Source organism: Lepisosteus platostomus, chromosome 12, assembly GCF_059453375.1.
Source record: "Lepisosteus platostomus isolate fLepPlt1 chromosome 12, fLepPlt1.hap1, whole genome shotgun sequence".
NCBI classification, from domain to species: Eukaryota; Metazoa; Chordata; class Actinopteri; order Semionotiformes; family Lepisosteidae; genus Lepisosteus; species Lepisosteus platostomus.
Window position 1 is genome coordinate 19776531 of NC_142622.1, and position 25970 is coordinate 19802500.

General features: G+C 38.0%; 1 protein-coding gene across 2 annotated transcripts in view; it reads right to left on the reverse strand.

The window, feature by feature from the left end:
* The window catches only part of LOC148651236 (zinc finger protein 407-like), a 226718-nt gene that overhangs the window by 65041 nt on the left and 135707 nt on the right, over positions 1-25970 (reverse strand). For both annotated transcript variants that reach the window (XM_088601298.1, XM_088601299.1), the window contains exons 6-8: positions 21573-21656; positions 18001-18121; positions 7901-8079 (exon numbers count right to left, since the gene is read on the reverse strand). In XM_088601298.1, coding sequence (XP_088457424.1) covers positions 7901-8079; positions 18001-18121; positions 21573-21656 — 384 coding nt within the window. The remainder of the gene's footprint in view (positions 1-7900; positions 8080-18000; positions 18122-21572; positions 21657-25970) is intronic.

A 25970-nucleotide genomic window follows, 5' to 3' on the forward strand; every position in this document is an offset into this window, starting at 1 on the left:
ATCTTGTATATCCCGTTTCATTGTCTCTTAGCACTGCAGTGAATCTCCACAATCCAGTGAACTAAACTGTATGTCTAACTCCAAAACTGACCTTGTGTACAACACAATTAGAACACCTCAGTCAATCAACTCGCAAAAATAAACCGGGCTGACATGGAAAAACACTTCCAATTCAAAATGTAGAGCACAATCTAGTAAAAAAACAGTTTTCTGCTTATATTTTTTACTTTATAGTTTAGACTCTCAGTTCGTTAAGGATGCACACATTTGAAAGCCTGCCTGTTCTATAGGGAGACATCTCTCAAGGGCACAATATTGTAACTGTGCCTCTGGCTTGTGATCTATCTCCTGTGAATCTCAGTGAAAGGTACAACAGGGTCATACGCAGAATACATGGTTTTCCAGTGTTGCAGAATGAGCTTTTAGGGGTCATACTGATTTTTTTTTTGCAGATCAAAGAACTTGGGATTGCTTTAGAGAGAAAACTAATCAAGACAATCAATTATTCTGTAAATCCCAGCTCTAGCAATGAGAGGGATTGTTTGTGAACATTTCTTAGTAGTAAAATAATAATTTATTTTATTTGTAACAATAACCATAGTTCCTTTTGTATAACCATAATTACATTTGTTCTGTATTCATTGTTACTGTCCTTATGTCATGAATGTTGTCTTCAGACCAATATCATATGATATTTGCTTCAGTACTGTAGAACTCCAAACAGGATACTGGAAACAGTTTATTGTGTTCCTTCCTTTCCTCTAAGACATGTACAGAAAAGTTACTCAGACCAGCACTTCCACAATGAACCAAAAACAACTACGTACAAAAAGTATAGACTGGGTGTGCTGCTGGATCATGTTTTGTGAACTGTTTTCCTGTTTTCCAGCATGCTGGCTGGAATCTCCTGGAGAGACTCCTCTGGATGTACAGTATGATGACCTACTGTATGCTGTCTCTCCCTTTGCTTTCTCTCCTTCCCCATTAATGAGGCTAGTAATGTCACAAGACAGAGACAATATTTGGAAATGTTTATCAGCATTTAAACAACACAAATTGTGTTCCACACATTGTCCTATTATTGAAAGTTATTCATCATATAATTTCTATAGTTTTTATTTCCACTATTTTTAATGCCTTTTCAACTATCAGAATATATGCATCAAAGAGTTTCACATAAAATCCCCTATTGCCTACACTAAACTTTGGGATTAAATCACTATAAACCCCAATAAACAATATCAAGATAGTGAAACACCTTTATAATGGACAGAAATGACAACTTATTTATGTTTAATGGGAAATGTGTAAAAGACTCATCATCCAAATACATGAAAACAGCTGTAAAAGATTTGTAAAAGTACAGCAAATGTGAAGAAAATGTGAATGCAATATATACTGTTCATACCCTTTCTTACGTTCTTATATTTTAAGTGACCTTATCTGTTGTTTAGTTGAACAATGTGCCAAATGCTGTGATGAATTAACTCACTTCACATCATACTTAAATCCCAAACAATTAGATGGTCTTTAAATTGTATATTATTACTAGCTACCACACATATACAACTGTCTTTAAAACAACTATAAAAACAGGCTCTTATCACTTTCACTGGTGACTTCAGCTGTGCGAAAAAGAAAAATAGAATTAAGAGAACAGGGGGCATTGCTGTAGTCAGTATTCATTGTTCTACAAGCCGAAGCAGAGCAGCTTTTTATCGTTTGTGGAGTGAGCAAGCAGTGGCATTGGAGAGCTCTTCTGCGTGCCCCCATGACAAGTGCACAGTGATGGAGATAAATGGAGAGCCTGTGCAATTCCACTCATTTCCCTATATACAAACTGCCTGCTGAACATAGGCTCATGCTTGCAGGCAACCACAGAGCACAGAGTGCGTATACTCAGAACCCTGATGTTCTATTCATTGTGCTTGATTTTCACCTGCTTTGAACAAAGTGTCATTCTACGGTCCTCCCCTGCTAATTACAGACTTTTTTGTTTGAAGAAGTGAACCCTTTTATTGCTCATAATTCCAGCTATCACATGCCTAGGAACCTTCTTCAGATCAATAGCATGTAGTTAAGTGGATGAAAAGGCTAAATGTGGCTGTCGTGTGCAATGCTAGGGGTTATGCAGCCTTTAAGTGTCGTGTTCCGCACTCAGTTTTACAATGCTGAATTCGACTCCCAGGTGGTCAGAAACTCATAACCACTTTCTGAATTAAAGATCTGTCACCTCTCTTTCTTTCCCCCCTTTTACAAATCCTGAATACCAGATCGGTGTATATTAAAAACAGCTTGGAACCAGTACATTTAGAGCCCTCTAAAGCTGCTAACCATACCATTTTGACAGCAAATCTACCCTGTTTTTAGTGAAATCAAAATCAATAAATATTAACCTCTTCTGACACTTCCTGTGCAGATACTTTATCAATTGTTGTCAGGTTATAAAACAGTCAGTGATATATTGTATTTTTTAAGGATGGGAATCAATAGCGAACTTGGAAATCGATCTAGATTAACAAGGGTTCACTGGTGCAATTTTTGTAAGACAACAAAATAAAATTGGATTTTATATTAAATCTCATAGTGGATCAAGATCCAAACAGTACACAAAGAAGCAAAGCTACAGTAGCAACACTTAGTGCAGGTTATTTTTCCTGTCTGTATAATCATAAGCAGATCTGAAAGTACAGACACATTATTTAGTTTTTACACAAAAAAGTACACTATTATAAGCCTTTTACGAGCTTTGCTTTTAAATCCTTATATACTATACAAAAATGCCTAAACAGAATAGGTTAGGATATACGTTACAGCACATTTCTGGAAAATTCTTTAATTTTATTAAATGTACCTTTTAATAGAACTTTCCTTAATTTAAGCTCAGAGCTCTCTGAAAAAGACATTTAAAATGTCATATATCAAATAAATTCCACAACAAAAACAAAACAATAAAATAAGAATGTATAAATTCTAAAAATTCTCTAATTATTGCAGAAGGTGATAATGCCTGAATAAAAGGGCGTCAATGTCTAGTGTTTGCTTCGTTTTTGTCCTTCTTTTTTGCATTTTCACAGGAGCACACTTTGTAATATAATGAAAAATGACCATTAGCAAGGATAAAAAAGTGACATTCACTGCAAGCATGCCCTGAGCACTTCGCTATTTTTCATTAATAATGGTGGGTTGCCTTAAACTCGGACGACAAAGGTCTTCCAGTCATAATTTAACAAACTTGGATGGCAGTGACTGACCTGCTTCCTGACGAGTATGGGGCTCTCCTTCAATCCAGCAGGCAGATTCCTGTCATTACCATTTAATAGCTACAATAATGTATCATCAGCAGTATTTCTTGGTGAGACTTCATATCTTTTGATTCACTTGTGAGGTCCAGCTCCCCCTTTCCCTATTTCTTTGAGCACGGAGAGTCAGCCCTTTCATGCCAGGTGGAAGTTTCACTCTAGTCAATATGTGAAAATTAAAATTCTTCAGGATGGACGTGTATCCTGTGGCTGCCAATCACGCTGATGGTCCACTGGAAGTCGACAGTTTAAGCTGTGACAAGAGGGAGCCTATTTGATCTTCAGCTTTCAAAAGAAAATAGCATGGTTAGCCATCAACTATGATTTGCTTCACACTAAAAGTCCACGTGTTATTCCAACAGACTACAGCCATAGGCAGGTTAATGCAATATCTAACTTGTTAATTTCTCTTCCCTCATCTGTGATTTTTTTGTCTTCCATTTTCCTGCCTTTTCCTGCCTTTGATTTGATGTTTAAATGTTTTCATAGCTTGAAAGAAGGCTCCACAACTGAAACGTTGTGTTTTCCTTCTTCTTTTTTTCCAGCATGGAATAAACCTATTACTTGTTCCTTGTGCAATAGAAGCAAAGAAGCTCAAGTTAGGCCATAAAAGCAGACCCCATGCTGTGCAGGATGATTACAGCTAAAGGCTGTCCAGGGCATCCTGTGTTTGCACTGTCATGCAGGAGCACAGAACCTGAGAGTCACCATAGAGCACAGCTGGAACCACGGACCACAGCTGGAATCGCTTCCTGTCAAACGATGAAGCAGGGATTACAGAATCTGATTTTTTTTTTAATTTTGTGTTCTATTTATCACAATCAGAAAAGTAAGGGCCTAACATTCACACTTTGGACTGGGATGCCAAATGTCTGACAGAGAGGTCATTTCAGAGAATTTAATAATTTATGTAATCTATTCAGGTATTATGGAAATCAGATTGAAATATGCCTTTGTTTTGCTTAAAACCTAGATCAGAAGCTGACTTTGATAAAATAATTATTTTCATATGATTTCCATATGATTTGATTTAATTCTGTATTGTTGTACTTATTTTTACTTCACTTTTAACTTGTTTTTTTATGGGATTGTGCACTAATTCTCATATTATTTTTAGGAACTTTATTGAAATTGTCATTTAATTTTCATTCTAAATAATGACTGGTTATTGCTTTCCGACCTGTGGTTCATTTTTTGACATTGTGTTTTTATAGGATGTTTTATACTGATTTTTGTCTGTATACAACAATTATTCTGTATGCAAAGCATGCGGAGCTGCGCCGAGCATGAAAGGCGCTATACAAACAAAAAGCTTTTATCTGCACAACCCTCTTAAACTTTCACAAGAAAACAAGAACTAAAGTAACTAAAGGTCTTTTGTGCAGTCGAGCTAATGCTCATGTTTTACAACATACTGTAGATTGTCTTAACTCCTTCCCTTTATGCTTCTACAATTCTTCTCCTCGCATTCAGTGGTTAGAAGAGTTTGCCCAGCCGTTCCCACCGCATGTGTCATTGTTTCCCATTGTCCCAGGGGCTGGATCAGCTGTAACAGTACGTTCCTATACCCACCCCAGAGCTGGCTGTATTGAATCCAGGCCCCGCACAGAGCTAAATTCAGTGGCCTGCTTCTCTCAGGTGCTGGAGAGCTGATAGGTCCTCCTTTGGGTATTACATCACCCTGTGAAGATATGCTATATAGAAAACAACAACAACCAACAAAAAAAAAAAACACAGTTGCAGCTGGTCACACCCCCAGCCTGTTTTCCCAGGATTCTGTGGGGTCCTAGTGTGGTTCAGATCTGTTGAAACAACAACAGCAGGCCCTGTAGAGATTGCTGTTCCAGGTTAACCTGAAACTGTCTAGAGTTCCACAGTGAAGCTGAACCAGCAGCTGATCAAAGCAGAATGTAGATTAGGACAGCATGTCTGGACATTCACAAGAAAAAAGAGAGTTTCCCTTGCCAAAAAAGAAACATCTAAAGGGTTGATTTCATAACCAGGGTGCAAGGGCAAGGACAACATGCAAAACCTATTGCCCTGGCATGGGAGGGAGCAACTTCTGAAGCAAACACAAGTGAAACACAACAAAATGACTTTTTATCACTGCCATTTTGCTTTCTTCGTAAAATGTAATTTTCTGTTACAAAGAGTACGCAAACAGGAATTAAACATTTTCTATATTTAAAACCAATAACGTTTTTTCTTCTTCACTGTTTTCTGTAAATTCTGTGTGCACAGTCTTCCTTAGATGCAATGAGTGTTTTGTGTACAAAGGTGTCTTTTATTTAATGCCTTGATATGTCGATAGTACTGAATAAATCAAATGAATGCCTGGCTTTCTGATTACTGTAAACGTGGTTATTCTGAATCAGTGCTCAAATCTGCAGATGTCTGCGAGTGATTGCAGCAAGGACTCTGTGGATCCCAGAGTTATGATGAAGCCGCAGCCTAGTTAGGCTATGTTCCTGCAGATTGTCAGACAGGGGAAAAACAAACTCCTTTGCATGTTTCACCGAAGATTCAGTGACCTGACTGCACATCTTACTGTTGACAGTCGCACCAAAAGCCCTCTGAAAGCAGCTAGCTGTTTTAAATCACCTTTCACGCAGCACTTTCCTCTTGTGCCTCCTTGGGTATCAGCTGCAGGACCTGGCACACATTGTCCACACCTTTTCTTGTTAGGCTGGAGCCAAATTCCACATTTGAATGTCACTGATGTTTAAAGAGCAGACATGGGATCTGCACCCTCAAACGGTGTCTTTCCAGGCCCTCTCATTTGAAGAATGGGGATTTTTCAGGAAACAAACATTTTCCTTACATCTTTCATTTATTAAAAACGAATTCTTGATATGTAGACCACATGTATACAGCTTACATACTGCATATTGTCCGCATAGACTTAAGCAGATGGACAAAAAAACAGCACAATATTATATTTTTAAATTATGTCTTTCTATTTTCCTCCCTTTTTACATTTAAATGATAAATGTATCATTTCCTTCCTACGTTTTCCTATCTGACAGTGTTTCAGTTTCTGCTATTAGAGCCTCCCATTCATAGCCTACAGCACTGCCTGCCCCAAAGACTGCACTGAGAAAAAAAGCCTCCCCTGACACAGCTCTCGTAATGCAAATGCGGGATCCTAATGCGCTTTGTGCCACTTCAGAGGGTAATGTCAGCGAGCCCACTCCTCAAGAGGCACGCTGGCCACTGTAACTAGCACTGGCACTGAGACCCTGTGCAAAAATTGTGCTGCAGAACAAATAACACCTGGCCATGAGTTTGATCTTGATAATTGGGTGCTAAGATGTTTGTCCTACTGTTGGGAATTTTGCCCAGTGATATTAGTGTGGTCGCTTATACTCGCAGATTTCATCTTCTGCTAATGCCTTTCTGAAAACTAGAACTCAAATGAAGTAAGGGAGGGAGATTTTACCATTACTATTTTAAAGATTGCTCAGTCACAATTCAGTATAACTCAAAAGGCCATCTACTGTAAGGGTACTCTTACCAATACTGCTAGATAGCCAGGATCAATATTATATTTTCTGTAGATATGTTTTTGCCAAGCACTGATATAGCTACAGTACACTTAACAAGGAAATGACCCATTAGGTACAGTAGTCAGGAAAAGGTGAATGTTTTTTTTTTTCTATATTGTGCTACTATTACAGTCACCATAGTGATGTCTGTTTCTTTAATAATTTAAAGCTAAACAATGGTATTCTGTAATTATGTCTGCTCTGCGCTGGAAGTCGTGTTAATGTGTGTGCTTACAACACAAGCAGCCAAGAGAAGAGCTCTTTCAGATGGGAAAGACCATGAGAAGGAGAAGGCTCTTCAGCCTGTCAGAACTCTCTTGGGCACTACTAGCACAGTGAGTCTATGACAGCACGATACCTGAAGCAACCCCAAACATCAGAAGGAGCAACATGGTCTGTTACAGTTTAAGGTCTTATACTTATACACCCCTGAAAAATACCTCAATGTGCAGTACATTCTTCTGCTTACATTCATATTCTGACTTTACAAAATGCACCATTTTTGAAGACGCAAATTTGCCAGCCTGAAGACCAACATAGCAATGTCACTAAAAGGAGATTGAGTGCTAGTGCACAAATACTGTAAATACATGACACTCTGACTGGAGATGGTAGTGCCACAGACATATGCTCTTTCCTGAAACCTACTGCTGTATGATGTTATACCTACACACACAAAAAATCAAGAAAAAAAAACCTGCAATAACAGAAAGTGCAGTCTGAGGGCAGATAAACAGTGATAGAAAAGTGTCCACTCCTGCATTAGAACCTGTTCACCACCTTAGCTTGTGCGTCTTTTCTCAGCTCCTGGAACAGGCAAGAATAGAAATGTGCCCTAATCAGGCTACACTTTATAAAACTCCCCATGGACTTCCAGAACCAGGGCCATGGTGTCTTGTTATTGTGAAATCAAACCAGGATAAAACTAATCTCTGTGTGTACCCACCAGACATTTTTAACACACCCAGTCCGGACTTCACGCCTCTTCGGAAATGTCGCTTTTGGAACAACCAAAGCACAGACATTCCAAATATAATGAGAAAGTACAGGTACCTGCATGTAAGTAAGCCAGATCAGGATTCTCAATGTCCGGGTGCATTTCTTTCAGATGGTTACGGAAATCCATTGGGGCATTGGATCCATAGCTGCACTTGGGGCAATTGTACATTTTCACTCCCTCATGTTTGCCTGTGTGCAGAATGTGCTTCCGGATGTTCTCGGCACAGTTGGACCTTGAAGCACAAGACAAAAGCGCTTTTCAGATTCAGAAAAAAAAACATTTACTAAAGAAAGTTTACTGTACAGCCAAGTGTTTTAATAGCATTGTTAAGACCCTTTAAACAGAGACAATTAATCTTGAAGAGTCAGCAATATCCACAGAGGACTAAGAAGGAAGGCAGAGCATTTTCAAAACTCCGCCTTAGCAGATATGAGATATGACCAGGGAGGCAGGAAAGGCGACAAGGGTGATTCCTAATTTAGAAAGCAGAAAATTCAATATTAATGGCAAATGTGGAATCTAAGTGATGATCTTTATTTCTCTGTTAAAACACAGGACTTTTCCGTTATTACCTCATCACCATTTACTTGTCAATTCAGAAATAATGTATAAAAAGCTAAACAGATTGGATTTTTTCTTTCAAAATCTTAAAGAGCTCATACAGTACCTCACATGCTCTGTATTATCAGCAATTCTCCCTAACTGACAGCCAGACAGTTTTTTGAGATAGCATGGAAATATCTGCACAGACATAATACCTGCACACACAAACTGCATGTGTAGAGCATGGTATTTATTTCCTGATAGCGTGCAATGTAGCGTTATTCTACCATCTACACTTAATTTATGGAGCACAAGGCTCCAGGTGAAAGGTGAGAGGAGCCATGACTCGATGGCTGAACCTAAACCTAAGCGTTTGTTTTTAGCAACAGCTGGTTTATTGGAAGGTTCCCTTGCGCTGACAAAATGAACATAAAACAAGTAAGGCAGTTGAAAGTGTGTCTGTTTATTACTCCATAGTCAGATATCTTTTCTTCTCCGAGCTCTATCATCACTGAAAAGATTCACTCACATACAGAGAGAAACTTGACCTCTGAAGAACACCCAGCTCCAAACTTTCCAAAAACAAGTATATATAGCTCAAATCTGAGGAGCCCTGCATGCATTTAAGAAATAAAAGTGGTAGGATTCTAACAAACGTGCTAGAAATCAACCAGATAATCCTGTTAAATGTTAACAACCAACAGGTAACAGTAAACATGAGTTATCGCATGCACACTGCAGATTCCAGTGTTATAAACACACCAGCTGCAATGTGAAGAGGATGTACAGTACATCTGATTATATAGCAGGAATAAAAAGATTGACCGGCCAGGTTCTCACAAACCTGATCAAGAGTTTTTTTTTTATTTTGTTTTGTTTAAATGTGTTTTGATAAGAAAGAGTGATCAATACATTAAAAGACACTGCAGAGCTCAAGTGGCTCATGGGATAAGACAAAGGTCTCAAATAGTTTTCAGTTTACTGTACATCAATCACATTTGCACATCTGTCCAAAGTATTTTAGAGTATTTTGGGAGGACTGCTCAAGCTTAAGTTCATTTGAACTAGGGACAACCCTATAACACCTGCAGGCACTTGCAAATAACACTAGCATGAAATAAGCACTATGAGTCTCAGCACCACTCTACAACACAAAATTGGGTGAACATCCGTGAATATCACAATCACACCCTGAAATTGTGATGCTGAGTAGGAGAAAAGCATTCCTGTATATGAATACACTGTAGAAATGCATTGCTTCAATAATTAGAAAAAAATATTTCTAATTTGAAAAATTTGAATTGCTTGATCTTTCTACAAAATCAATTAAAAATAAAATCCATCAATAGATATGATATAACAACCATGTACAGTAACAGTTTTGAACAAAAAGAAAAAAAAAGTTTGCTCTATCCATTTAATTTAACTTAAAAAGCTTTGAGTGAAAACCGATCAAGGTAAACAACAGGTTATTTAAAAGAAATTTGAAAAATTTGAATAAAAAAAAAACAGTTGGGAGACGACAGAAACAGTTGCAGCCATCTGTTTAATTTGAAAAGTGTTTGTCAGAAATATGGCTTAAAGTATTTGTTCTATACTCTGAAAATATCTGCAAATAGAACATCATGCAATATCATCTGGGAACCTTATGATCAGAAAGGGATTATTTCCTCAACCTAACACAGACAAAAAAAATCAATATACTGTTATTTTGTCAGAAAAGACAAAATAAAAATTAAAAATATTTTTCCTATATATTTTATTCTATATTCCTACAGAATATACTGTATGTAGTGAAATATATATAACAGCTTTACAGTCTCGTTGCAGATTGGAACATAAAGCAGTTAATGGGAAAACAGACCCTACAGGGCTTGAAGCACAGAGTTTGGAAAACTACTGACTTTATAACATAAAACAACCTAATGTGTTCAGGAATGGCACCTCAACACTAACAGTACATGAGGACATGCAGTACACAGCATATATACACTCACATTTGTACAATGTCTGAATAATCTTTTACAAAAAGAAAGAAAAAAACAGTTCATTTTTTTTAGAAACTTGCTCAACGTTCATCTTTGTCCCTCGCAACTCTTGCAAACGTCTTATTTTAAAGGAATATATAGTGCTCCCGAAAGACATTTTCCCATTTCTATTCTCTTCAACTCCGGTGAGCCCTTGTTCTGTGTGATAAGGCAATCTCCTTGGGGATCTGAGCTGTGTAGTTTTGCACCACGAGTGACAAGGACTCGCCTTGAATAACTGCTGTGCGCAGGTTGTAATTATGTCAGCTGGAGTGTTGAACAAGGGGACTGATTAATGTGATCCCCAGTCCAGGCACAGTCCCTATCAAAACCTTCCCACAGACCAGCAGTGGGGATGGGTTAAGGCTGAAAGACAAAAAAAAATGCTGCATCGGCCATGATAGATGAATTGCTCCAGCAGTCTTCAGGCAGATGTTCTCGGACAGTATAATATACAATTACTCTCCCTTATCACCTTCCCAGGGACAATAAACCGTCCTCCTACTATAGTTCATGTGAATGAAGGCAAAATTAGTTTTACTTTTACAACACCGCCTCACTTATCAAGACGCTTTGTTTTGTGCTTCCTGAAAACAAGTCCAATTATGTTGTGGCCCGCAAAAAGCAGGTCTTTTCTTTTGTGTGTCACGGCTAGGTTCAGACCCATTCGGCAGCATATCCTGCACCTCGTGTTCGGACCCACTACTGGAAACTTTCAGGCTGCCAGCTTCCAGGTGATGGGAAGACGGGATGAGCTGGCTTGGAAGCAGAACCACCATTTTGCAAACGTTACCAAATATACATTGGTATATGTATATATTTTGCATAATATACAGTTTTCATCTTAAAATGTAGTTTAAATTATTCTGTAATATTAAACAGAAAAAAAGATGTATTAATTCTGACAATTGTGGCCATTGGCAAGTACAATGGCCTCATAATCTTCTCCCAGTAAAGTCCTTAAAATGTTAACAGAAAAGCGATATTTCCATGCCAATTTGGGAATGAGTTGTAATTTAACAGCACGGTGGGCAGTGCTTGGCACACATTGGATGTATTTGTGTCAGGCATCACAAGGCACTGCTATTAATTTAAAATACAATATATAATGTATCATTCAAAAAGTTCTTTCATACCACCAATGACAGAAGGAAAATCAATGTGCATCAGCTCTGATTTAAATATATTTATTACTTCAGCAAACGTTAAGTGAGCTAATCAAATAAGAACATTTGCCAACAAGAGGTTGTAAATTGGCCCATTTGGTTTATCTCAATTTTAGCACCTAAATGATCCAAGGATCTCATCTAGCTGTTCCAAAAAGTAGTGTCAGGATCGGTTTTGACAACATGGCAGGGCAAACTCCCATAATCCTTCGTATAAAGAAGTGCCTCCCGATCTCAGTTTTAAATCTCAGTCTTCTCTGTTCAAGACTAAAAAGAAAAAGTTCTTTTAGACTGCCAGTGTAGGACATTTCTTGGGGCACAGGACTGATTCCAGAGCAGCTAGTGCATTGCACAATTTCCACATTTTCCACAGTACGTGATTAATGAACAGTATTTTACACAAAAGGTGTTTTAAGCAAGTAGTCTCAGGGTAATGGCCTGTTTGTGAAAGAGGATGTTGGCAATTCTTTCCACTTTCTCCATGCTTGGAATTCTGTGGAGGCCCTGAGAAGAGGCTGGGAGTCCAAGCCCAGTGGTCAAACAAACTTAGCAGGCCCCTGTGGGACTAGACACACTTATCCCATATAAACAGTTGCTTGCTTCCCATAGGCTGCTTTCTGCCTTCTGATAATGAGACTGGGAACAGTAATTCAAGAGGGCCAATTCCCTCAGAGAGGACCAGGCGGTTTAAAACAGCTCGGTCAAAATGAGGTGCGAATACAGGCACCCAGTCATTGCCAACAGTTTGCATCTTCTTCACCACCAGTGGCAGGAGGTGTTGGGTAAACACACTCCAAACCACACAGCTGACAATAATTGAAGAAAAACTAAGGATCTACATTGATACGGCTGAAAAACACAGAAGCCTAAAAGCAACTAAAGTGTCTCAGATTATTTAAATATGTAATAAAAGGTTGTTTTCTTCCTGCTGCAGGGCTTAAAAACAGACCTACAAAAAAACTTAAAGGTCTACCACTTTGAACCCCTAAAGGATTAATTTTAACAAATTAAATTAGGAGAAACAATTAAAGTCTAAATTTGATGCGCAGTACTGTTTTTGAACAGATTTTTAATAAGATAGGAAACAAAGCAATTTGCTTTTCACATAAACCTCTGTATTATTTAATATAATACTATTATTTATACAATATTACAGCCTTTTCTGTCTTTTGGTGTTAACGGCATTCAGTTTATAGTCACAAAAATAGTGTAATATAAACCAGGTTTAGGTCTACAACAATTCTGTTATTCCCAGGGAATGTCTGTTAAGTGACTAAAGATAGAAATTTTGGATATGACTCCTGAAACACTTTCTTTTACTGCCTGTCAGAAAAATAAAATAAACAGCAACACTGAGAAATGATTGTGATCGCCCAGCTCAGTCCACAGATAATTAAGTATTTTGAAACAAAGGCAGTTTGAACAGGAAGACTACTGATCAACAAAGTATAATGCCAAGAGAGGTTAAGATGCAAAATGAGCAATGTAAATAATATTTCTCTATTTTCTTGTAAGACTGGGTAAGAAAGATCGACTGTTTTGAATGATTCTTCGGAGGCTGCAATTGTCTCAAAAACAAGCTACAACGACAAAGATGAAGAGAAGATGCCCTTTTTAATAAAAGGCAGCAAATTCCGCTTGACTTGATATCACCAGGAGCTGATTAGAACAATACACTGGGAAAAAGCACCCTTTCCGTTATGCCTGGAAATCACTGTCTTTAATTCAAATTTACCATAAATTATTATACGGACTCCGATTATCTCAGTCGCACAAATTGTTTCATCCACATGAAAACTTTGTCACACAAAGCCTGACTGGTTCCACTGAAGACAAGATCTTTCCTTGTGTGCCGTGGGATTATAAAATAATCATTAAAACCGTAATTATAACTGACATATTAAACAAAACCAGAATCTGTGAGCCTAAATTTATGAGTGATTTTCATCCAATGGAAAGAAAATATAAATATATAAATAAATACGAAGAGCCCTGGGGGATGTGCATCGCCACACAAATCTCTTAGATATGTAAATGACATAATTGTCATATTTAAACAACACAAAATGTGTTTAAGAGTCAGCAGGTGTCAAATTCCTAAAAGCTGATGCATTCTACAATATTAATTAGTCTACTAGAGTTTAAATTTTTGCCAGCTTGACTGGCCTGCCAGCAAAGGCAAGGCATTGTTTCAAGCTCTGTAGGATGTTTAAAAAGAAATCTTTTCAACCTCTTCTGAATATAAATATAGTGCCCGTACTTTCAAACGCTAATGAAAGCATTTAATTAGTCTTTAAAAAGTGGATTTTTAAATTTCCAAACTCAACGCAAGGTATCTGGGGTACCAGCAAGCCATTTGCATTTCTGCTCCTAACTTGGCAGTCCCTCGCAAGGTCAGTATTTCATTCCGACTCGAAAAATTATTAATGCATAGAAAGCTAAAATAATGAATATTACGAGACCTTCTTCTTTAGATTTCGGCATTTACTGCAAGCTAAAAAGATCTGAGCTCTTTGAGGATAAACGGATGAAATAATTTCTGTGTACAACACAAGGATCTTTCTGAATTTTGAAGCATTATGTGAGAGGTCATATGAATCTCTTCTATGAACACCTATATGAACCATGGAGTGAGATCCAGGCACAGAGAAATCTCAAGTAATAGCAGGTTTATATTTAAGAACCACCACTGTTTAACCTGAGGTCCAGAGTATTTGGTCATTACTCTATTCATAAGAGTAGAGGTGCTAACCCCAGTGTTTTGGCTGTATTTCACTCTGGCATCCCTAAAGTGTCCCCTTTATCCCACTGGTGAAGTAAAACCTCACTTTTCCTCCTGATCTAGTGTGTCGTGGGGCTGCTGCATGTCATTCAAGTGGGGACTGCATGTTTGTTACTTTGGCATCCTTTAGTATATCAAACATGATATACATGCAATGACTGTTAATTGTGATTTTGTCATGTCTTACTTGTTCTGTTGCCTGTATATTTATAAAAAATAAAAATACATCTATAGCAATGAACTTACCACAAAGGGCAAGCAATGCGAAAGAGAGTTGAGATGTTCCTGTTTTGATTGCTTTAGGCAGAAAGAGAACTGTTATTTTGAAAAAAAAATAAGGCTCATATTTTTTCACATTAATGAAGTCAACAAGAAGTAGAATGAATCAATTTTTAACTATACAAAAAATGAAATGTCTACATTATTAGATTAGCGATATACAGTATGTAATGAATTTCTACATGTAAAGCACTGATATTTGGGCCAATCTCTGGTAAGACCCGATGACATTCAGTAGACTTCGCTTATTTCCAGACAGGTTTAAATTTTTTTCTTTTATAGACAGAAGAGGCACAAGTACCGATTTTTCACTCTGACAAATGCTTAAAAAACAAAAGGACAAATTACCTTCAAAATGCATTTTTCATTCTTTGCTATTCAATTGCTAAGAGCTGCCACAGTTCACAGCATGCCCAAGCATTAACTTCTCTAAGAGTTAATTAGAATTAAAAGCTATTTCATCTGTTATATACATCCATAAGGTCACAAAAACCTAGATAGACAGATGGTTAGATAGATGATATATAGTAAAAATGTTACAATTTGTCTAGGTAGAGTTTTAGATAATTTTATCAATTTTACAGGGTCATAAAGCTTCCACGCAACAAACAGAAGGGTATGTGGCTAAAGGCTCTGTGTCAAACGTGAAGACCCAGTGCCGATTACATAACAGAATGCAGTGCACTTCAATTAAATTTCTAAAAGACACTAATTTACCTAAATCTATCTTATTGGTGGATGTGCAGAGCCTTAAATAAACTACATGAATTAATTTTGATGCAAACAAATTTAAATCAATGCATGTCACACAATCGGCCATTGTTACAGTCATAGCTGTCTGCCACTGGTGGTAGACTGCCAGGCCTGGATTTACCAAGCAGCAGGGGTCAAAAATCTGAGAGAGAACAAAGGCCTCAGGCTACCAAAACGCTAATTGGGCTTCTAATCTGTTATTGTAAAACAACAATCTGCAAATATCAATCGCTATCAGAACATGTAGCATTCATGCATGCCTGTGCATTCATCACTTTAAAAGAGCCCAAAGAGGCATAGGTTTATTTATGTGTTCTATAATTACGCAGCATGTTTTTTATCATAATAACAGGTACTGTAGCACTAATCTGAATATTTACCAATAAATACTAAGACATTTTCTTTCATTTTCTGGACTTGAAAAAAACTGTTTACTTAATTAAAATAAAAGATGTAGTAAGCTTGTTTTTCCTATTTTGGCTTAAGAACATGATGTTCAATACTGTTACAAGCACTTATATCACGACCAATTAAAAAAAAACAAGAAGTGTCTTGTCAGAACTGAAGGATGTTTTCACTTTTATAAGGAGAATAAAGTCAGCTGATTGATGGTCACATGATTGCTTTCTGCTCCTTCTGTCTCCCGGGACAGAGGGACACAGCACTGGCTCGTTGTCCTGTAGAACAGCTGGATTCTCCAAGAGCACATCTTCCTGGGTAACGTGCACCTCCAGTGGTGTAAAGAACTTGGCAGAGTGGAACTAGCACTGCATCACAGCTATGGGTACTGCTAATGAGATCAACAGATGTCACTTAAGAAATAACAGTACTGGAGGTACAGCACATATCCAATTAGACTTAGAATTAGTTACTTGTTTAAATAGATAATTCACACTTTAACTGAACAAGACAAAGCTTCATTGCAACAGGCACAGCAGAGGTCATTGGACAAACTTAACATACTGTATTAGACTACGACACATTTGTTAAATTTAAATCCTGCCTCTAATCTGAAGCATCTAATCTATCTCTCTGTCTGCCTGTCTATTTCCTCCATGTCACTGCATTTCCGGAGCTGCTACACATCAACTGGAGTCTCTTCACTGAAACAGACGTCTTTCTCTTGACATGCAAGCCTAACTTTTGGTACATATTTCATTTTGAAGAACTGGCCTCACCCTTCCAAATACAGGTGTAACTTATAGAGCATGACTGCACAATATGACAATCCATTCTGCTTGGAAATGTCTGTTTCAGATCCCTGGATTATCTCCATTTTCAGCATGCTAACTGACAGCATTTCAAAACAGCCTCACTATTTCAAATTGAATCAATCTGTCATCTACATATCTCAGACTGTCTGAAATATGCTGCACACAATCTCATGGATATTATTACCCAATTACAGTGGCACACACACACTGTGTGCTCTTCAAACAAGGGTTCTCTATACAAGTCAGTACGAAAACCTTGCTTAATTTTAATTTAGGATAAATATGACTTGAATTGATCCAATATGATAATGATCCAAGGGCTACTTCTAATAAAGGTATGTTTAACATTTTTAGAAACGGTGGTCACTGCAGAGCCCTCACAGGAATACAGCTAAGGTCACGTGGGGTTAAACAGACTGCACAGATCCACAGAAAAATCAGAGGAATTGGACAAAACACTTCAGGGAGTGGAGTGTTTACAAGACACTGGTTTTAAAACTCTTGAAGCAGCACTCCAATTGTGTGCTGGGAAAAACAACATATGAAGCTAACTACAGATATTCTTTTGTACTGTATTTACACAGCTGAATTTTGGGTTAATTGTTACATTATTTTCCTTGTTTTCAGTAAAGGTCAATACAATGATACAGCAGTAACAACAAAATGTTATATTTCGGTGCTGAATCATATGTGTGCAAAGTACTATAGTTTAGTACTGTTCAATAAGATCTACCGCACATACAGTATATGACCATATTGTAAGAAATGTCCATGATGAACCAAAACATAAGACATTTATTATTTTTTTATGATACCCTAGATTTTTGTTACTTTATTTCTTTTTAAAATCTGCAATGTTATTAAGGGAGCCCCAAGGTTATTGAAGTTAAGGAATTATTTTTCTGCAATAAAATAATCTCAGACGTTGGAAGCAGATAAAGACATAGGTTTAAATGAATTACTTTGAATCTGTCCATCTGAATTCCTTGCACACACCACAAACAGATCAACAACGAACATTTCCTGCTGTCTTTCTATTCGGTTATCTATCAAAGCTCAGTTGAGAAATGACATCAGCAATGCTGCAGTAAGCCCATGCAATGCCCATGGTGAAATAATCATAATCATATGGAAAAGGGAATAGAACAGCTATGCTAAACTGAGTTTCCTACCACTTCAGAAAAGATTCTGCTTTTTCAGGTGCACATGAAAGAATATAAGAAAAAAAAAAGACTGCAACGTTGGTAAAAAAGTTTTTCAATTTCACTGGCAATTTAACGTGTAATTACTGGTGCTATGATGGCATTTTAACGACGGGGAATTTCCAGCAGTCCCAGACAACGAAGCAGCTGATGAGCGCCCCCCCCTGGGCTGTCAATGAGCCATTACCTGTAGTCGCACCAGGGGCACCTGTAGGGCTTCTCGCCTGTGTGCACGCGCTTGTGGCGGGTCAGGTGGGACTGCGTGGTGGAGGCGAAGCTGCACAAATCACACCGAAATGGCTTCTCCCCTAAAAGACACAGCAGAGGGCAATGAACTCCTTGGACAGCACACCTGAAGAGCCGCAACGATCTGTGCGGAACAGGAACGTCACAGTCACAATGTCACCACAAGACGTACAGCATATCTAACATCCCAGCCAACATGCAAGATAAATTATACGCCTATGAAAGCAAAAATAACACACAGCTTTCTCGTCTAAAAGATTTAATCAAACATTTGACATCAATCCAAATCACAAAAATGTCACCGAATAAACAGTTGAAAGAATTGTGACTTTCAGTTGGAAATATGCCACATAGGTATTACTGTACCTATGGCATGACTTCACTAGGCATTTACCCCATCCTGGTAGTGGTGTTGCACAAAGCTGATCTGCCTCTGAACAGGCTTCTGTGGGATGTTCCCCCACTCTTTCTGAGCACCTGCAGCCAGCTGGAGAAGGATGGTCAGTCATGCCTGTCTCCTTTCCATGGTATTAGTGGGTTGGTCCCATAGATGTGCTACTGGAAAGGTCAGGATGGCCATGAGAGGACCTTCATGCATTGGTTTCTTAATGCTTTGCTTTGACTAGAAAGGGTCCAAACGAGAGGAAGCTATTTGGTCCATGTTTGTGCTATTTTAATCCTTGCACTGTGTGGTCTTACATTGTCAATGTTAAAAAAAACTAGTCCTTGATTGCCTTGCAGGAATAGAAAAAATACTAACACTGCCTTTAATCTGCACCGGTGGGACTTTTGTGATAAAGGAGATTCCTTCCCCATTATCTCGCTTCCATTGCCCAACCGTTTGGCTTGAACAATGCAAGAGTCCCCATCAAGTTCTTAATGACATCTCCACACAGTCTTCCATCAGGACTGGCACTCATCTGTGAATCAACCTCACCATGCTCTCTGCCACCACCTGTTCCCTGGTACGTATAAGATGGTGTTTTGTCTCTTATCCGTCTGAATTGTCTTTAAGCATCCAGATCATATTCATGCAACAGACCAGTTAGAGTCATTCTGCTGATGAGGAGGTTATTACTTCCTGGAGTTTCTCTGGCTTCAGCCACACCAGTGTGATAATGAGCTGATGGATCAGACAAACATGATGGTCTTGGACCGCTGTGGTGACTTTCTGCTTTCCAGGACAAGTCCAAGTCCTCAGAGAGCCGGGTTCCTGGCTCCTCTGAACTGTTGGAGTGGGTAGCATCACTCAAGTCTACCTTCAACCATGTTTAAGTATGGGTGTATCTTTCACAATTCTTGCATTAATTAAAGTTACATATTTTCGAAAGATTCTTCATCGATACATTTGGTCAATTTTAGCTCTCAAAACACCAAGTTTCATGGAATCTCCCTGGGTTCAGTGTTTCATTATCCCAAAGAATAACAGTACTCAAATAATTAACAACCCTTTCATCTCACCATTTAAAATGCAGGTTTTATGTGTATCCAGAAAGCTGCTAGTATGAAACATACCATTGCGTTTTCGTTTTGCATCTGTGTGTATTTGCATCTTACAAAGAACACTATTCAGAGTTCTGGTGTTTTTTTAAAGTACCGTGTATCACATGAATTAAGGAAATGTAATTAATTAGTTTGGCCATTTCACAGCACAAGAAAGCAGGACTGTCTAAAGAAACTTGTGATTCAGGATAAATACAGACGTACAAATCTCTCATTTTAAAATAGAGATAATGTAACAATAAACATACTGTAAGCTCATTACAGAGAGCAGACTGATACACCTGACTGTATTTACTGCAGCAGGTAGGCGTTGTCTGTCAGCATGCATGTACTACAGCCCTAGAAGTACTTAAGGGGGTGCTCATTGTAAAATGGCAGGACAACCACAGATTTTATTTTTAAAAAAGCTTTCAGGAAGAACTGTGGGCAGAGGTACATGTAAAAACGTAATCATTATAAAAAATCTGTATTTATTCTTCCTGATTATTTTCTCTTTATTTGTGTTGTTGTTTCCAGAGACAAGAACTTTATTTTTTTTGTATGAGACTTCAAAGGAAAAAAGAACCATATTAAAAAGCATGAACATAACTCAGGGGTTATGAGTATGTGTGCTGTATATGACCCATCATTAGAGCTCAGCCTCAATTTGTCAGTCTGAAAGAGTATTGAATTTAATTTTAAATGGGTAAAGCTCAGATATTTTTACGTTGTACTATACATAAGATGTACATAGTACATACTCTTTATATAGTATTGCCTATAAGATATACTGTACCTATAGATACTAATGCTTTGTAAAAACATGAAGAATTGTTATTTTTTCAATTTACAGCAATGCTTGGATTTTAGAGATTAACTACAATAGACTGTTTTGCGATTTTATGTGGAAAAACTGCAGTAGAAATTTTAAATGCGTGGGTGGAAATTTAAAAATAAAAAACTGCTATAAACTATGATATTTAAAATATGGAGAGCAAAATGCACACGTTTTTCATTGAGTGATGGGGTAAATGTCCTTTTGCAGCACGTAATTATTTACTATGTGTTCCAGTCTGGACACATTTATATGGCAATCTGGAAAGGTTGCCCAAAATTGTGGTTATACCGTAACTGGTGAGTTCAGTTTACCTTCCTCACCTATTAACACAGTATCATTTTCCTGAGAATGGAAACGTACTACCTGACTAACTAATGAGAATTTATATTAAGAATAACTACAGGAAATTCTCTACTTCATAACAACAAATCCGATAGTCCCAAGGCACAATATGCAGCTTTTGGACCACATGCAGTGGTGGTCTGGACCTGATGAATAAAATGTCCAATTTAAACAGACAGGCTTTCAAATTAAAAGTATGTAAATTATGTACAATACTGTTGTACAAAGCCGGCATATTTTAAATGAGCAACCCCACAAAGAAAAGAAACGTCCAGTTTTTCCACAATGCTCATACTCTCATGGCATAAAAATAAGCGTTCTATAAGTGTGAATCAATCACACTGCTGTGTTTGAGCTTTCTCCCTTTTGTGCTGGGTGCTGTGATGCACATATGTTTTGCTTGTGTGGGTACTGCTCATTTTAATATGTAACCCATATTACCCAGACAAACATCAACACCTCAAAAAATCCAGTATTTGCCAGGATTATTTAGCAAAAACGGATGGTTATTTGCCAATAACCATACAATCTTTTTAAGATTTTCTATAAACAAGAAAAGGGTATACTCAAAAAAGATCACTACCATTAAGTTAGGTAATTAAAACCAAGATAAATTCTTTTTTTATGTATCAAACTTATGTTTTCTAAGAGTTGAGCTTGATGGAATGTTAAAAAAAAACCTCACTTTCACGATGACAATTATTGATCAGAATTAAGAAATCTCAAGAGGCTCTGATATTTTTACAGTGTATCCAATACGGGAGGATTTGCGTGTAAAAGGCAGGCTTGCAGCAGGGCAGTGAAAGGGTGCATGGGTAGTAAGGTGGTCTCAGAGAAGGACAGTCACTAACCTGTGTGCTGGCGTCTGTGTTTGGTCAGGGCGTGACGTGTCCCGCCAGCGAACCCACAAAGGTCACACAGGAACGACTTCTCTCCTGGGGCAACAACAAACAGATGAGAGACTGCAGAGGTCACAGATCATTAAAACATATCTATCAAGGCTTTCAGGGTTGCTAATTCCTCCAATCAAATGTTTCCATGTAAATATGTCAAATGGGAATGAAATTACCACTGCGGTTTATTGACTGTGATAAAATCTGAAAAGCACCACTGAACATAATTACATACTTGTCAGACCCATAAAAATTAGCTTTATTATCAATGGAATGGTTTTGTACAACTTCATTTCTGTTCGATGTCTTCCAGATGGGGCTGCTTCGTGCACTTGAACAGTTTTTATGCATATTCTGACTTTTTTTTTTCTTTCTCACAATTCCCATGCAGCTGGCTCTTCTATTAAGTGCGTGAAATATTTTTTTTTTCCCCAAAAAAGAGGTGATGTGCATTCTCATCTCTGTACTATATCTTTTCTGATAGGAAGGAGTTTTGCATGTTATTTGCAAGCTGATTCAGTCTGTGCTCAGCCTCAGACAAAAAAGCCTGTAAGCAGGAGGGAGGGCTGACTGGCCTGCTAGATTGGGTAATCAGGCCGCCTGCAGCGTCATCGATCATTTCTGTGCACTAACGTCTCCCAGCACAGAAAGTGCCACTTACAGCTGATAGCACACAAGCCCTGGAGTTTTTCAGCACTTTTGGAGTTTAAATCAATTTTCAAGCAAAGAATTCAATTGTTACAGTACCTAACTGTCTTGTAAAAGGATTACAAAAAATACACATTTAAATATCTGCCCATACAAAAGACATGCGTGGTGTTCTGAAAGCAAGAATATAAATTAATTTCTAAGTTAAAAAACTAAATATGATATAAAGACGATATAAATATCAACATAAGCGTATTTCCATCCAGAAACAGTGACGTCCAAGCAATTTTCCATTCTTTAATTATTTCATTCCACAATTTTATCTCAATTCTATACCCAATACAATGTTTCACTTTGGAGAACTGTATTTTCATTTCTCAGTTTTATAACATACTCCATTCATTAAATACACACATATCATAAGGATTTCTCATTTATAAAGAACCTTTATTGAAGATATTGTTTTAAATTAGCCTGGAGAGTTAAAATTAGTTTTACTAAAAAATAGTTTAAAAGTTTTACTTCAGTATTATATAGTATGGTGCAGCATATAACTGTCTTGGAAAAGTATTAAGAAATAGAACTACTGGACAAATACTGAACATTGTTGCTGTTTTTCAATTCCCAAAATGTCCAGGATAGTTAACAGCAGTCCATTAGCCATCAGTTCATTACTCTTCCAAAACCCTAGTTGGCTTTCACTGGGAGAAACCTCTAATCTTCCCCAATAGAAATCAGTCTATGCATAACCAGTCCTTATTTAATAAAATGAGGGCATGAAAATGAGCATCTACTACAGTGGGATATAAAAGGTACCAGGGGCCAGAAGAGAAGAGGACTCGTAAGTGCTCAAGGACTGGGGTTTAATATGACATGCAGCTGAAGGCTTCTCAAGAGGAGGAAATTGAACAAGCCTGTTTAGCCCACTGTGCGCTTAGCTAGTGGACAGAAGGGCTCTGTCTTGGTGGATTGTCTTGGTGAAACACTCTTTACATTTGTATTCCATGTTGCTCTTACAAAAAATGTATATATCTGTCAAACACTTTATATCAAGCAGAGTGACTCCTAGGGGAGCAGAGCATTGCTCACAGCATCATCATTGTGCAACAATATCCACATTACGAGTACAACACTTGATATTTCTGTGTGCTGCACATCGCTGGCTTGGTCTATTTCTTGAGATTCGGTGATATCAAAGCACCGCAGACACAGAATGTTAACTGCAACTGTACATACACATGAACATGCTGACTGCAGAAATAAAAATGCCGTTTTTACAGAGATGTAGGAAAATGCACAGACATGTAGGCAGGGCTGCTGGATGGATTATATAAGATGCTGTTTGCAACTTTGATTTAAAGCTAAACTGTTCTCAAGGGCAAACAAGAATTACTGCCTTATCTTTATTGCAATATTTACATTTTCCACTGAATCATCCTTTAAGGCATCCAAGGCCATTTACAGGAGTCCATAACACCAACTGCAATTCTGCAGCTTTCTGCATTCTGCAAAAAACACTCTTTTTGGTTGGATCCTCAGGTCCTCTTCCGTTTCCACGGACATTGCTGCTTTTGCAGGTAATGCTTGGAAGCCAAGCTGATTGACATTACTGAACAGATAAGACAGTGGTTAGTCCAGCATGTCATCGCTGTGGTGATGTGGACACTTTCGTGGGCAAAGACGGGTGGATGTTGAATAAACAGAAGTCCATGGTAAAATGGATGCTGTCCTGGACGGTCATTGTCTGGACAGTCCATAAACGTCATAATACACCACCCACATTTAACATTGTCTTCTGTGCTTTTCAACTGCAGAAAGATAGCTACACTATGGAAACGTCCATCCAGGCAGCAGTGGTGAGGCAAACTATGGCTAGGGCACTTCCTCGTCAGGGATGAGCAGAGCAGGTCCTAAAGAGGGCTACTCTGTCGCAGTTACAGCTGCCAATACAGTTATGTAATAAGATGTGAGTGTATTATGTACCATATAACAACATGAAAATGACAAAAGTAATAGGTGTAGAGCACTTCTTTCCATCTAGGCTCTTTTGAACATGACAAAAGGCGAAGGTAAATTTATTCTACCTTATTTAAGTGCAATGGGTTTGTGTAGTCACCTTGCAAAAGCTTTATCTACTCCTAAGACGTGAAGCTTTTTTGAAGTAATTATACAATAACACTTTTTTATTTTTTGCAGGTTTTGCTTTCAGTTGATAGAGCACACTTAAAAAAATAATCAATAAGCAAAATAAAAAAAAGAAAAATGACAAATCTCTTTCCACTTCTTTTTGATGCATAGTCCAAAGCCACCTGATCCTCCTCTGGAAGGCTTGCAGGTTCCCAGCAAGAGTAATGAATTTCACTTCCCCTAGTTTGCATCGAAATCTGCTTGGAAAGTGAGCCTGATGCTTTATTTTCTATTACAAAACAGCCACTGTCCCCTCTCTCTCATTATGGTGCAGACTACAAGACCTAACAACAAAAATCTATACTATTGATCTATGCCAAGTCTCCACAATTATTCTTCAGAAGGAAACACTGACAATAAATTACATCTGCACTAGCTTTTCATCTGCTGTTCGATATAAGTGATCTCTCAGGGCAGGCTGGGGACCTTAAATTGTCAACACCCTTGTCAGGGAGGCTAAGGAGACCTGGGCCTCCCACAAACTACTCGCACAGAACTGCTCTGGCAGCTGCCGGGTAATCAGAAAGTGTAATTAGAAGCAAAAAAGTACAAGATACAGTATGGCTTTTGTCAATGGGCACGCCGTTCTTTTTGGGTCACCTGCTGTTTCAACCTGCCTTCACGTCGTCAACCCCAGTGACTTCTCTGACACCACTGCATTCGTAATGTCGCAGCCCCAGCCAAGCAGGCCTTTTTCTCTTTCCTATGATATTTCTTGTGCTTTTCCTTCCCCCTTTTCTTAAATAAAAGCCCCCGAAGGAGACCACATGCAACTATAATTGCCTCCCTCATTAGTTATGTTTTCGCAGAAGGGATGGAGAGCAATTAATTTTATCACTTAATTTTGTCACCGGATCCAGCACTGTATTGATGTGTTCGCCATTTTGGGGCTCATTTTTCAAGAAAATTAATTGACAAAGTGCAAAATTTATCAACATATTGCGAGATTAAGCGACAAATTGAAGCAATAAGGAAATCAATTGTGTTCTGTCATCTGCATATAATCCCAGCAGCCGTTTTGTTTAGGAAATATCCTGCAAGAAAGTGATTCGTGCTGCCTTCTTTTGATTTATTTGTTCGAGTAGAAATCAGCACAATTCACAAGTGACCCTTGCATCACAGAGTGTTCTTTCTGAACATAGCATGCAAAAAGAGATGGCTTATTGAAAATGAAGAATTTCTGTGAAAAATAAGCAAAGGGATGCATTATAGTTTCAAATGTACTGAAGTTGACCAACAAGAGACAGTCCATCACATTAGAACCCAAAATATCAGAAAAGGAGTGAGGAGGGACTTTGATGATGCAGATCCAATCCAGGCACTGAGATTCACTCATCAGCAATTGTTATAAACATGTGGTTTATAACAGAAGAGGATGCATTTGGAGACCTTTCATTTTTGGAGAGCAAGAAAATAACTTGTCTAATTGTCTGAAGTCGGTGGACATTTACAACATGGGTTCATGGTCTGTACCGTGCTTATAACCTTGTGTTGCAGAGAGTGTAAGTGTAGAGATGGTTT